The sequence below is a fragment of the Somniosus microcephalus genome, chromosome 30 (assembly GCF_052327205.1).
Source record: "Somniosus microcephalus isolate GS21.2 chromosome 30, FLI_Smic_1.0, whole genome shotgun sequence".
In the NCBI taxonomy this organism is placed as follows: Eukaryota; Metazoa; Chordata; class Chondrichthyes; order Squaliformes; family Somniosidae; genus Somniosus; species Somniosus microcephalus.
In genome coordinates, this window is record NC_141016.1 from 2,597,189 (window position 1) to 2,609,474 (window position 12,286).

Here is a 12,286-nt window from a genome sequence, read left to right on the forward strand (position 1 = left end):
GTATTTAATCTGTTCTTCTTTAAAAAAAAAAAAAAAATCCCATTATTGATGTACAGTCCAGCGTACAAATTTCTCTTTGAATCTCACCTCAGCTATCTCGCCCTCACCTTCCTGAAACCTGGCCGTTTCCAATCTTGTGTTTGTATTGGCTTTCCCCCCACCACCCCCCCCCATCTCACGCTCACTTAAAAGTCTCGTAGAACAATAATTTTATTACTGTACCTTGCCGACACAGGAGAGAGATTACAAGAGATGGTAAGAAAGCTGGAGAGGCCGTATTGGTGATGGCGAGAATATGTGCTGTGCGCAGGACAGATGTACACAGACAGAGTCAATGCAGGAAGAGATCAAAGATTTAAAAAGGAATTGTTAGCTTAGTGCTGTTGTACTACAGCTCCTCTAATTGTGAGAAGGAAATATTATTACACAGGAGCAGGAGGAGGCCATTCAGCCCCTCGAGCCTGCTCCGCCATTCAATGAGATCATGGCTGATCATCGACCTCAACTCCACTTTCCCGCCCGATCCCCATATCCCTCGATTCCCCTAAAGTCCAAAAATCTATCGATCTCAGCCTTGAATATACTCAATGACTGAACATCCACAGCCCTCTGGGGCAGAGAATTCCAAAGATTCACCGCCCTCTGAGTGAAGAAATTTCTCCTTATCTCAGTCTTAAATGTCCTACCCCTTATCCCGAGACTATGCCCCTAGTTTTAGACACTCCAGCCAGGGGAAACAACCTCTCAGCATCTACCCTGTCAATCCCCTTCAGAATCTTGTATGTTTCAATGGGATCACCTCTCATTCTTCTAAACTCCAGAGAGTATCGGCCCATTCTACACAATCTCTCCTCATAGGACAGCCCTCTCATCCCAGGAATCAATCCAGTGAACCTTCGTTGCACCGCCTCCAAGGCAAGGATATCCTTCCTTAGATAAGGAGACCAGAGCTGTGCCCAGTACTCCAGGTGTGGTCTCACCAAGGCCCTGTACAATTGGAGCAAGACTTCCTTACTCTTATACTCCAACCCCCTTGCAATAAAGGCCAACATGCTATTTGCCTTCCTTATTGCTTGCTGTATGCTAGCTTTCTGTGTTTCTTGCACGAGGACCCCCAAATCTCTCTGAGCACCAACATTTGAAAGTTTCTCATCATTTAAAACATTTTCTATTCTTCCTACCAAAGTGAATAACCTCACATTTCCCTACATTATACTCCATCTGCCACCTTACTGCCCACTCACTCAGTCTATCGATATCCCTTTGCAGACTCTGTGTTCTCCTCACAGCTTACTGTCCCACCTAGCTTTGTATCGTCAGCAAACTTGGATACATCACACTCGGTCCCTTCATCTAGGTCATTAATATAGATTGTAAATAGCTGAGGCCCCAATTATCATAGAATTATTAGCACAGAAGGGGGCCATTCAGCCCATCATGTCTCTTTGAAAGCACAATCCAATTAATCCCGCTCCCCTGGTCTTTGCCCAGAGCCCTGCAACGTTCTCCTTATAGTTACAGTTCGGTTTATATTCTTATCGACTTAAATTACAAATTGCTCTGCTTCTCCGTTCCCACTCAGCCACGTTCCCATTCTGGGAGCACGGCTTTCACCCCTCACGCCACCGTGCGCTCTCCAGCTCGAGCGCCATAGCCTCCTGCGCATTACCTTGTACGGAGCTATCAGGGAATTCCACGCACTCCACAACCACTGCATTCTACCGTATCGCTCACCTGCTCAAACTAAATCGCGCAGTACTTCAGTCCACTTCACATTTCCCCCCCCCCGGCCCCCACCACTGCCGGTAACCGTCGGTATTTCAGCCGGTCACAACCCGTCCCCAAACACAACCCAGGTTCGGAAGGACCCAAGCTACAACAACTCCTCGCATTTATATAGCGCCTTTAACGTAGTAAAACGTCCAAAGGTGTACAACTTTGACAGAATAAGCACAGCACGGACATTTCACAAGCCAGTTACGCTTTACAGGTACACTCCTGGTGATCTCTAATGTTAACCATCACTTACAGAGTAAGAAATTGCTGTTCTCCAGCACCTTTCACCACCTCAGGACGTCCCAAAGCGATTCACAGCCAATGCAGTACTTTTTGAAGTGTAGTCACTGCTGTAATGTGGGAAACGCAGCAGCCAATTTGTACAAACAACCCCACAAATAGCACATCATCCGTTTTAGTGATGTTGGTTGAGGGAAGAATATTGGCCAGGACACCGGGGATAACTCTCCTGCTCTTCTTCAAATAGCACCATGGGATCTTTTACATCCACCCGAGAGAGCAGACGGGGCCTCAGTTTACTCTTCCAAGAGTGCAGCGCTCCCTCAGTACTGCCCCTCCGACAGTGCGGCGCTCCCTCAGTACTGCCCCTCCGACAGTGCGGCGCTCCCTCAGTATCAGTACTGACCCTCCGACATTGCGGCGCTCCCTCAGTACTGCCCCTCCGACAGTGCGGCGCTCCCTCAGTACTGCCCCTCCGACAGTGCGGCGCTCCCTCAGTACTGCCCCTCCGACAGTGCGGCGCTCCCTCAGTACTGCCCCTCCGACAGTGCGGCGCTCCCTCAGTACTGCCCCTCCGACAGTGCGGCGCTCCCTCAGTACTGCCCCTCCGACAGTGCGGCGCTCCCTCAGTACTGCCCCTCCGACAGTGCGGCGCTCCCTCAGTACTGCCCCTCCGACAGTGCGGCGCTCTCTCAGTACTGCCCCTCCGACGGTGCGGCGCTCCCTCAGTACTGCCCCTCCGACAGTGCGGCGCTCCCTCAGTACTGCCCCTCCGACAGTGCGGCGCTCCCTCTGTACTGCCCCTCCGACAGTGCGGCGCTCTCTCAGTACTGCCCCTCCGACGGTGCGGCGCTCCCTCAATACTGCCCCTCCGACAGTGCGGCGCTCCCTCAGTACTGCCCCTCCGACAGTGCGGCGCTCCCTCAATACTGCCCCTCCGACGGTGCGGCGCTCTCTCAGTACTGCCCCTCCGACAGTGCGGCGCTCCCTCAATACTGCCCCTCCGACAGTGCGGCGCTCCCTCAGTACTGGGAGTGTCAGCCTGGATTTTATGCTGCAGTCTCTGGAGCAAGGCTTGAACCTGCGACCTTCTGACTCAGAGACGAGAGAGCTGCCCGCCGAGCCACGGCTGACACCTAATTTATCTTCCAGTCTTCGCCGGCTGGGCCAAGCACCGCTGAGCGTGCTGCGAAAGCCCAGCGAACCGCTGCTTAGTGCAGCAATTAACCGCGGCGAGTTTCTCCACGTTACCAGTGCTTTCACTGAACTGCAGATGAGCTCACATTTTAATTTTTTTTTTTTTTTTTTTTTTTTAAACTGAAAGTATAGCTAAAACTCCGGCTATGGCCAGAGCAGGAAAAAAAACTACCAACTGGGAGTGAAAGAGGTCCAGGAAATGGTTTAAAAATAAAAATATCAAAACACTGAAACTCCCACACTTAGAACCCGCGTCCCTTTGAGGAAATTGGGAAATTCGAGACTTACAGGGTGAAGTCAAATTGTTCCAAGCGTGATGAAACTCCACCAGTTACCACAGGTTTCAGTACAGGGAGAAAAAAAAAATCACAACAGCAACAGAAATGAGGAAATAAAAATTAAAGGGAGAGAGACTTGTAGTTTCTATTGGCCAAGTGACAAAAGAATGTTTGGATGGTATATATCTGCTTTGAAACTGCCTGCATAAAACGCATTGTAGAAAGAGCTGGCATTCAGCAAGACCTCAGGACATCCCAAATCACTTTACAAGCAATGCACATTTATTGTGTAGTCACTGTTGTAATGTAGGAAATGCGGCCGCCAATTTGCAATATCCCACAAACAGCAAAGTGATAATGATCTGTTTCAATGGTGTTGATTGAGGATAAATATTGGCCAGGGCACCGGGGAGAACTCCCCGGCTCTTCGTCCAATAGTGTCACGGGATCATTTACCTCCACCTGAGTGAGCAGACGGGGGCCTCGGTTTAACGTCACATCCAAAAGACGGCACCTCTGACAGTGCGGCGCTCCCTCAGTACTGCCCCTCTGACAGTGCGGCGCTCCCTCAGTACTGCCCCTCCGACAGTGCGGCGCTCCCTCAGTACTGCCCCTCCGACAGTGCAGCGCTCCCTTAGCACTGCACTGGAGTGTCAGCCTAGCTTTATGTTCTCAAGTCCTTAGTGTGGGACTTGAACACACAACCCTCTGACTCAGAGGCGAGAGAGATACCCACTGAGCCACAGCTGACGCCTCACAAACTAAGTTTCTTCACAAAGAGGATGAGCCAGGACACAACGTGTGAACAGAGGGTACGAAGGGACCTCTTGTTAAGCCAATTTTGTACGAGTGCTTTATGCCCACGGCCCTGACCACTGGAAGCAGATAGGGTGTGGACCATCGATACGAGAGAGTGAGAGCGAGAGCGAGAGATTCCTCGAGGCACATGAAGGCAAATCAGACAGGTTTATGGTGATGAGAGCGAAAGTGGAGTGCCCAAACTGGTTGCAGATTTCTCTTTTAACTGGATGGTTGTTAATAGAGAAGCGGAGGCAAAAACTAGACTCATTTAAGGGACGGCGATGGGAGGAAATCATGAGTTTCTATCGAAGGATGAGCCAGGTGGGTCGAATGGCCTCCCTCAACTGTACTGATTTTTGTGAAGACTTGTAGAGAAACAAAAAATGATTTTAAGGTTAATTACAGTTCGTCTAAAACTTTGACTGTCAATTAAGAATATTCAATGCAAAACTGCCCCATGACTGTAGGATATCAGATTATTAAACGTCAGAAAATTCCCTCTCCCCTCCCTCAAAGTACGCACGTTAAAAATCACCTGTACATTTTATCTGCAATATGTTAAAATCCAATGTCCAGCAGACACCAGGTGCAAAACAATCCAAAAATCCATTTCTAACCCGCAGCCTAAAACTGACCAAGACAATCCAATCGGCAAAGATCCCCGGTCAAAATGGCAATTGAACTCTGAATGACCACAGCCAGTGCTTACTTAATAACAGTTGGGACTCGTTGGCCTTAAAAAAAAAAGGACAAATTGGCTTAATCACACCTGCCCTTTTACAAGGATCACTGGCGGGAGGACGGGGAAGTGTTGGGCTGCAAGATGGGACGTAGGCATGAAAATTTATTCAGGGGATGTGGGCGTCGCTGGCAAGGCCAGCATTTATTGCCCATCCCTAATTGCCCTCGAGAAGGTGGTGGTGAGCCGCCTTATACAACTGAGTGTCTCGCTCGGCCATTTCAGGGGCAGTTAAGAGTCAACGACATTGCCGTGGGTCTGGAGTCACATATAGGCCAGACCGGGTAAGGACGGCAGATTTCCTTCCCCAAAGGACATTAGTGAACTAGATGGGTTTTTATGACAATCCGATAGTTTTATGGTGATACTAGTGGCATTATTCCCAGTGCAGGAGACCGGGGGAGGGGGTGTGCGAGAGAGATAGGCTGGCACTGCGAAAATCTACAGAAATATAAACATTCCCCAAGGCCTCGCCCCCGTCCCTCTCTCTGTAACCTCCTCTCGCCCTGCAACCCTCCCTATCTCTGTAACCTCCTCCAGCCCTACTACCCTCCCTATCTCTGTAACCTCCTCCAGCCCCACAACCCCTCCCTATCTCTGTAACCTCCTCCAGCCCCTACACCCCTCCCTATCTCTGTAACCTCCTCCAGCCCCACAACCCCTCCCTATCTCTGTAACCTCCTCCAGCCCTACAACCCTCCCCATCTCTGTAACCTCCTCCAGCCCCACAACCCCTCCCTATCTCTGTAACCTCCTCCAGCCCTACACCCCTCCCTATCTCTGTAACCTCCTCCAGCCCTACAACCCTCCCTATCTCTGTAACCTCCTCCAGCCCTACAACCCTCCCCATCTCTGTAACCTCCTCCAGCCCCACAACCCCTCCCTATCTCTGTAACCTCCTCCAGCCCTACAACCCTCCCCATCTCTGTAACCTCCTCCAGCCCTACAACCCTCCCTATCTCTGTAACCTCCTCCAGCCCTACAACCCTCCCCATCTCTGTAACCTCCTCCAGCCCCACAACCCCTCCCTATCTCTGTAACCTCCTCCAGCCCCTACACCCCTCCCTATCTCTGTAACCTCCTCCAGCCCCACAACCCCTCCCTATCTCTGTAACCTCCTCCAGCCCTACAACCCTCCCCATCTCTGTAACCTCCTCCAGCCCCACAACCCCTCCCTATCTCTGTAACCTCCTCCAGCCCTACACCCCTCCCTATCTCTGTAACCTCCTCCAGCCCTACAACCCTCCCTATCTCTGTAACCTCCTCCAGCCCTACAACCCTCCTAGATCTTTGTGCTCCTCCAATTCTGGCCTCTTGCGCATCCCCGATTTCCATCACTCCACCGCTGGTGGCAGCACCTTCAGCCGCCTCGGCCCTAAGCTCTGGAATCGGTTGTTCAGAGAGCGGAGAATACGCAGTGCTGGGTGGGAGGGAAGCGCACTAGCTTCAAACTAATCCGCTCGCCACTCGCCAACGCTGTCCTGCAACTGCCAGGTTCCGAGTAGATTCAGAAAACAGCCAATAAACTTATTGATCGTTAACAATCTGAATTTTTTTTTGAGAAAAAGGTCAATTTTGAGTATTTGTTTTGAAAATATAAGACAGTCGTATCAAAATCTGTTCAACATCTCACTTCCTCTGAAGCTCACATACACTCCAGAGAAAACACTCCAGAGAAAACACAGAGCGCCCGCACTGCCCAGGACCAGCAAGTTTGGATTTCCTCTCATCCCTGGCTGCACCGAGTTGGCACGATTTCAATTGGACGCGTTTGGCCACCTGGTTTATGAACATGAGAAATATTCGGCCCCTCGAGCCTGCTCCGCCATTCAATGAGATCATGGCTGATCTTCTACCTCATCTCCACTTTCCTGCACTATCCCCATATCCCTTGATTCCCTTAATATTCAAAAATCTATCGAACTCGGTCTTGAATATACTCAACGACTGAGCCTCCACAGCCCTCTGGGGTCGAGAATTCCAAAGATTCACCAGCCTCTGAGTGAAAAGATTCCTCCTCATCTCAGTCCTAAATGGCCGACCCCTTATTCTGAGACTGTGACCCCTGGTTCTAGACTCCCCAGCCAGGGGGAAACATCCTCCCTGCATCTACCCTGTCAATCCCCCTCAGAATCTTGCATGTTTCAATGAGATCACCTCTCATTCTTCGAAACTCGAGAGAGTATCGGCCCATTCTACTCATTTCGGAGTTGTGAAGCCGTGGTGCCAATGTATAATTTGCTGCATGTGGAAGATCAGGGGCCAACGCTGCACTGTCGGTGCCGACTCAAACCATCGGCCAGTGCGGCACACAGATATGCATCAGAAGGGCCCAGGCTTGATCGGTGCTACGTTAGCCCTTCTCAAATGGAGGGGGGGGCGGAAACTGCAGATGGTCTCAGTCTCCGGGGCTCGGAAGGGGATCCAATTGCTCCAATTGTGTCCCAGTGACCCTCACACCTGTGGAACCAAACCCCAGCAACCAGTCACTGCCTCCAAGAGAAGACCAGATATATTTAATAGATTTAAAAAGGATGTTCCAGGTAGCTTGGACTTCCAGCAGGCAGAAAGGTTACAGACGCTGCCGCCTCCCCTCATCAGACTGACAAACCCATTGCCAAAATCCAGCCCATAATCCAGGTAGACATTCCCAGTGCAGCACCGAGGGAGCGCCGCACTGTCGGAGGGGCAGTACCGAGGGAGCGCCGCACTGTCGGAGGGGCAGTACCGAGGGAGTGCGGCACTGTCGGAGGGGCAGTACTGAGGGAGTGCTGCACTGTCGGAGGGACAGTACCGAGGGAGCGCCGCACTGTCGGAGCGGCAGTACTGAGGGAGCGCCGCACTGTCGGAGGGGCAGTACTGAGGGAGAGCTGCACTGTCGGAGGGACAGTACCGAGGGAGCGCCGCACTGTCGGAGCAGCAGTACTGAGGGAGCGCCGCACTGTCGGAGGGGCAGTACTGAGGGAGAGCTGCACTGTCGGAGGGTCAGTACTGAGGGAGCGCCGCACTGTTGGAGATTCTGCACTCAGAGTGCCTGTTCAGGTATGTGCTAAAGATCCTATTCGGAGGGCAGGCTAGTTCTCCCCGTGTCGCTAGGTAAATCGTGCTCGACTAATCTACTGGAATTTTTTGAGGATGTAACTGGTAGAATAGATAAGGGAGAACCAGTGGATGTGGTGTATTTGGACTTTCAGAAGGCTTTCGATAAGGTCCCACATAAGAGACTGCGTATAAAGTTAAAGCACATGGGATTGGGGGCAAGGTACTGACTTGGATAGAGAACTGGTTGGCAGACAGAAAGGAAAGAGTTGGAATAAACGGGTCTTTTTCCGAGTGGCAGGCAGTGACTAGTGGGGTACCGCAGGGATCGGTGCTAGGACCCCAGCTATTCACAATATATATTAATGATGTAGTCGAGGGAACTAGATGTAATATCTCCAAGTTTGCAGACGACACAAAGCTGGGTGGGCGTGTGTGCTGTGAGGAGGATGCAGAGAAACTCCAGTATGATTTGGACAGGTTGGGTGATTGGGCAGATGCATGGCAGATGCAGTAGAATGTGGATAAATGCGAGGTTATCCACTTTGGTGGCAAAAACAGGAAGGCAGATTATCTGAATGGCAGTAGATTGGGAGATGGGGAAGTGCAACGAGACCTGGGTGTCCTTGTGCACCAGTTGCTGAAGGTAAGCATGAAGGTGCAGCAGGCGATTAAGAAGGCAAATGTATTGTTGGCCTTCATAGCGAGAGGGTTCGAGTACAGGAACAAGGATGTCTTGCTGCAGTTGTACAGGGCCTTGGTGAGACCACACCTTGAGTATTGTGTGCAGTTTTGGTCACCTTATGAGGAAGGATGTTCTTGCCATAGAGGGAGTGCAGCGAAGATTCACCAGGCTGATACCTGGGATGGCAGGAATGACGTATGAGGAGAGATTGGGTCGATTAGGCTTATATTCGCTAGAGTTTAGAAGAATGAGAGGGGATCTCATTGAAACTTATAAAATTCTAACAGGACTAGACAGACTAGATGCAGGAAGGATGTTCCCGATGGCGGGGGAGTCCAGGACCAGGGGTCACAGTCTAAGGATAAGGGGTAAGCCATTTAGGACTGAGATGAGGAGGAATTTCTTCACCCAGAGAGTGGTGAACCTGTGGAATTCTCTACCACAGAAGGCAGTTGAGGCCAATTCATTAAATATATGCAAGGAGTTAGATATATTTCTTAAGGCTAAAGGGATCAAGGGATATGGGGAGAAGGCAGGGACAGGGTACTGAATTTGGATGATCAGCCATGATCTCATTGAATGGCGGAGCAGGCTCGAGGGGCCGAATGGCCTCCTCCTGCTCCTATCTTCTATGTTTCCTGGGGCCGACATTCATCCTCAACCGACATCACCAAAAAAACCAGATCAAACAGGTCATTGTGGGAGCTTGCTGTGCGCAAATTGGCTGCCGCGTTTACCCACGTTACAACAGTGACCACACTTCCGAAAGTAATTCATTGGGTATGAATGTTTTTGGGGAGATCGGACAGCCGATATATTCACGCACGGTTTCCCTAACAAAGATACTGCACCTACAAAGAAAACACAAACAGCTCAAGCAGGTTGCACGGGGAGCCAAATATATTCATTTGAAGATCTATCACAATGAATGATATCAGGACTACTCCCTGTGAATTTAAGGCACTAAAACCAAATTCAAAAAGGATTGGGAGAGCTATGGTACGCTGGCAGAGGAATGCTCACACATTGAGGTGTCACCTGGACCTCTCCATCCAATCGCTGGCTTGTGACAGATCCTCTAACACCCAGAACTAACGCCTCGCCCCAAAAGATAAACTCCAAAACGCGAATTAAAACCAGGGTCCACACTCCCCAAAGGACTACTATCCCGCCCCACTAGAGCTCGACAGTATTCCTGGATCTGCAGTATATGCAGCACCTTAAGCAATACTATCAGCGAATGATCCTGCACAGGAGGCCATTCGGCCCATCGTGCCTGTGCCGGCTCTTTGGTCGAGCTCTCCGATTAGTCCCACTCCCCCCTGCTCTTTCCCCAGAGCCCTGCAAATGTTTCCCCTTCAAGTATTTATCCAATTCCCTTTTGAAAGTTACGATTGAATCTGCTTCCACCGCCCTTTCAGGCAGCGCGTTCCAGATCACAACAACTCGCTGCATAAAAAAATTCTCATCTCCCCCTCTGGTTCTTTTGTCAATCACCTTCTCTCTGTGTCGTCTGGTTACCGACCCTCCTGCCAATGGGAACAGTTTCTCCTTATTTACTCGATCAAAACCCCTCCTGATTTTGAACATCTCTATTAAATCTCCCCTTAGCCTTCTCTGCTCTCAGGAGAACAAGCCCAGCTTCTCCAGTCTCTCCACATCACTGAAGTCCCTCATCCCTGAACCATTCTAGTAAATCTCCTCTGCACCCTCTCCAAGGCCTTGACATCCTTCCTAAAGTGCAGTGCCCAGAATTGGACACAATTCTCCAGCTGAGGCCTAACCAGTGTTTTATACAAGTTTATTAGAACTTCCTTGTTTTTGTACTCTGTGCTTCTATTAATAAAGCCAAGGATCCCATATGTCTTATCAACCTGTCCTGCCACCTTCAAATAGCCCCGGGTCTCTCTGTTCCTGCACCCCCTTTAGAATTGGACCATTTAGATTATATTGCCTCTCCTCATTCTTCCTATCAAAATGTATCATGTCACACTTCTCTGCGTTAAATTTCATCGGCCATGTGTCTGCCCATTTCTCCAGTCTGTCTGTGTCCTCCTGAAGTCTGTTACTAGCCACCTCACTGTTTACTACATTTCCGAGTTTTAGATCATCTGCAAACTTTGAAATTGTGCCCTGTATAGCCAAGTCCAGGTCATTAATATATATCAAAAAAAGGGAGCAGTGGTCCCAACACCGACCCCTGGGGAACACCACTGTACACCTCCCTCCAATCTGAAAAACCGTTCACCGTTACTCTCCACTTTCCGTCCCTTGGCCATTTACGTATCCAAGCAGCCACTGCCCCTTTAATCCCATGGGCTTTAATTTTGCTCACAAGTCTATTATGTGGCACTTTATCAAACACCTTTTGAACGCCCATACACACATCAACCGCACTACCCTCATCAACCCTCTCCGTCACTTCATCAAAGAACTCGATCAAGTTACTACAAGAGCTGACCAAGACACACAGAAAATTGACCGTGTCCTTAAATCTCCAACTCACCATATATTCCACTATCTTGTCATGTAGGATGGAGTCAGAGTCCATTATTCAGAGCCTCGGAAAGAGTGCAAGGGAGAAAGGTGGGCCTCCTCTGGAACGTAGCTCCCTTTGCAAGCGGAAAGAGGCAGCCTCTCACCTTCATCCACAAGACCGCCCTCCAATCGCACCTACAGCTCAAATTTGCTGGTTTAAAATGTATTGTTAAAAGCAAACTCTGCCTGTTGGATTCAGCCCAGGAATAACCTTGTGCTTCTGTTTACCCCCTCCCTCCCTCTCTCTCCTCCCCTGTCAGTCCTTCACCTTCATGAGGAATTTCCTGGGATCAGCCTCTGGTCTCAAAGCCTCTGTACTAGATTTCCACACTCTCTCCTGATCTGAAAGGCCCTGAGCTTTTTCCTTCTCTCCTTCTTTCCCCCTCTCTCTCTTTCTCTTCCCTCCTTCTCTCTCTGTTGCTGGGGATTATCTCTCTCTCTGTATCCCTCTCTCTGTCTCTCTCTCTTTTCTCCTCCCCTTTCTCTGTTGCTGGGAATTCTGTCTATTTTCTCCCTTCCCCCTCTCTATTTTCTCCTTCCCTCTCTCTGTTGCGAGGGATTCTCTCTCTATTTTCTCCCTCACCCTCTCGCTCTATTTTCTCCCTCTCTCTATTTTCTCTCTCTCTCTCTCTCTGTATCTCTCTCTATTTTCTCCCCCTCTCTCTGTCTATTTTCTCCCTCCCTCTCTCTCTCTCTCTCTCTCTCTCTATTTTCTCCCTCCCTCTCTCTCTCTGTCTATTTTCTTCCTCCCTCTCTATTTTCTCTCTCTCTCTCTGTATCTCTCTGTCTAGTTTCTCTCTCTGTATCTCTCTCTCTGTCTATTTTCTCCTTCCCTCTCTCGCTCTGGGACATCCGGGACTCGGGGAGCGGCTCAGTCTCGGGCTGGGCCGGCCGAGTGGATTTTATTTGGGATTTTATTATTTGATTTTCTCTATTTCCGGGTCTGAATGTTTCAATTTCCCACAACTTCAATCGGCAACATTGAAACAAATG

At 50.0% G+C, this 12,286-nt stretch overlaps 1 protein-coding gene across 3 annotated transcripts in view; it reads right to left on the reverse strand.

Moving 5' to 3' along the window:
* Positions 1-12,257, reverse strand: part of LOC147097860 (F-box/WD repeat-containing protein 1A) — a 37,493-nt gene extending 25,236 nt beyond the window's left edge. Inside the window, exon 1 of one of the 3 annotated variants that reach the window (XM_085970893.1) lies at positions 11,262-12,257. In XM_085970893.1, the coding sequence (XP_085827019.1) occupies positions 11,262-11,306 (45 nt within the window). In that variant the 5' untranslated portion in view covers positions 11,307-12,257. The remainder of the gene's footprint in view (positions 1-11,261) is intronic. The other 2 variants (XM_085970892.1, XM_085970891.1) reach the window with 2 other exon arrangements.
* Between the last annotated feature and the right edge of the window lie 29 nt (positions 12,258-12,286).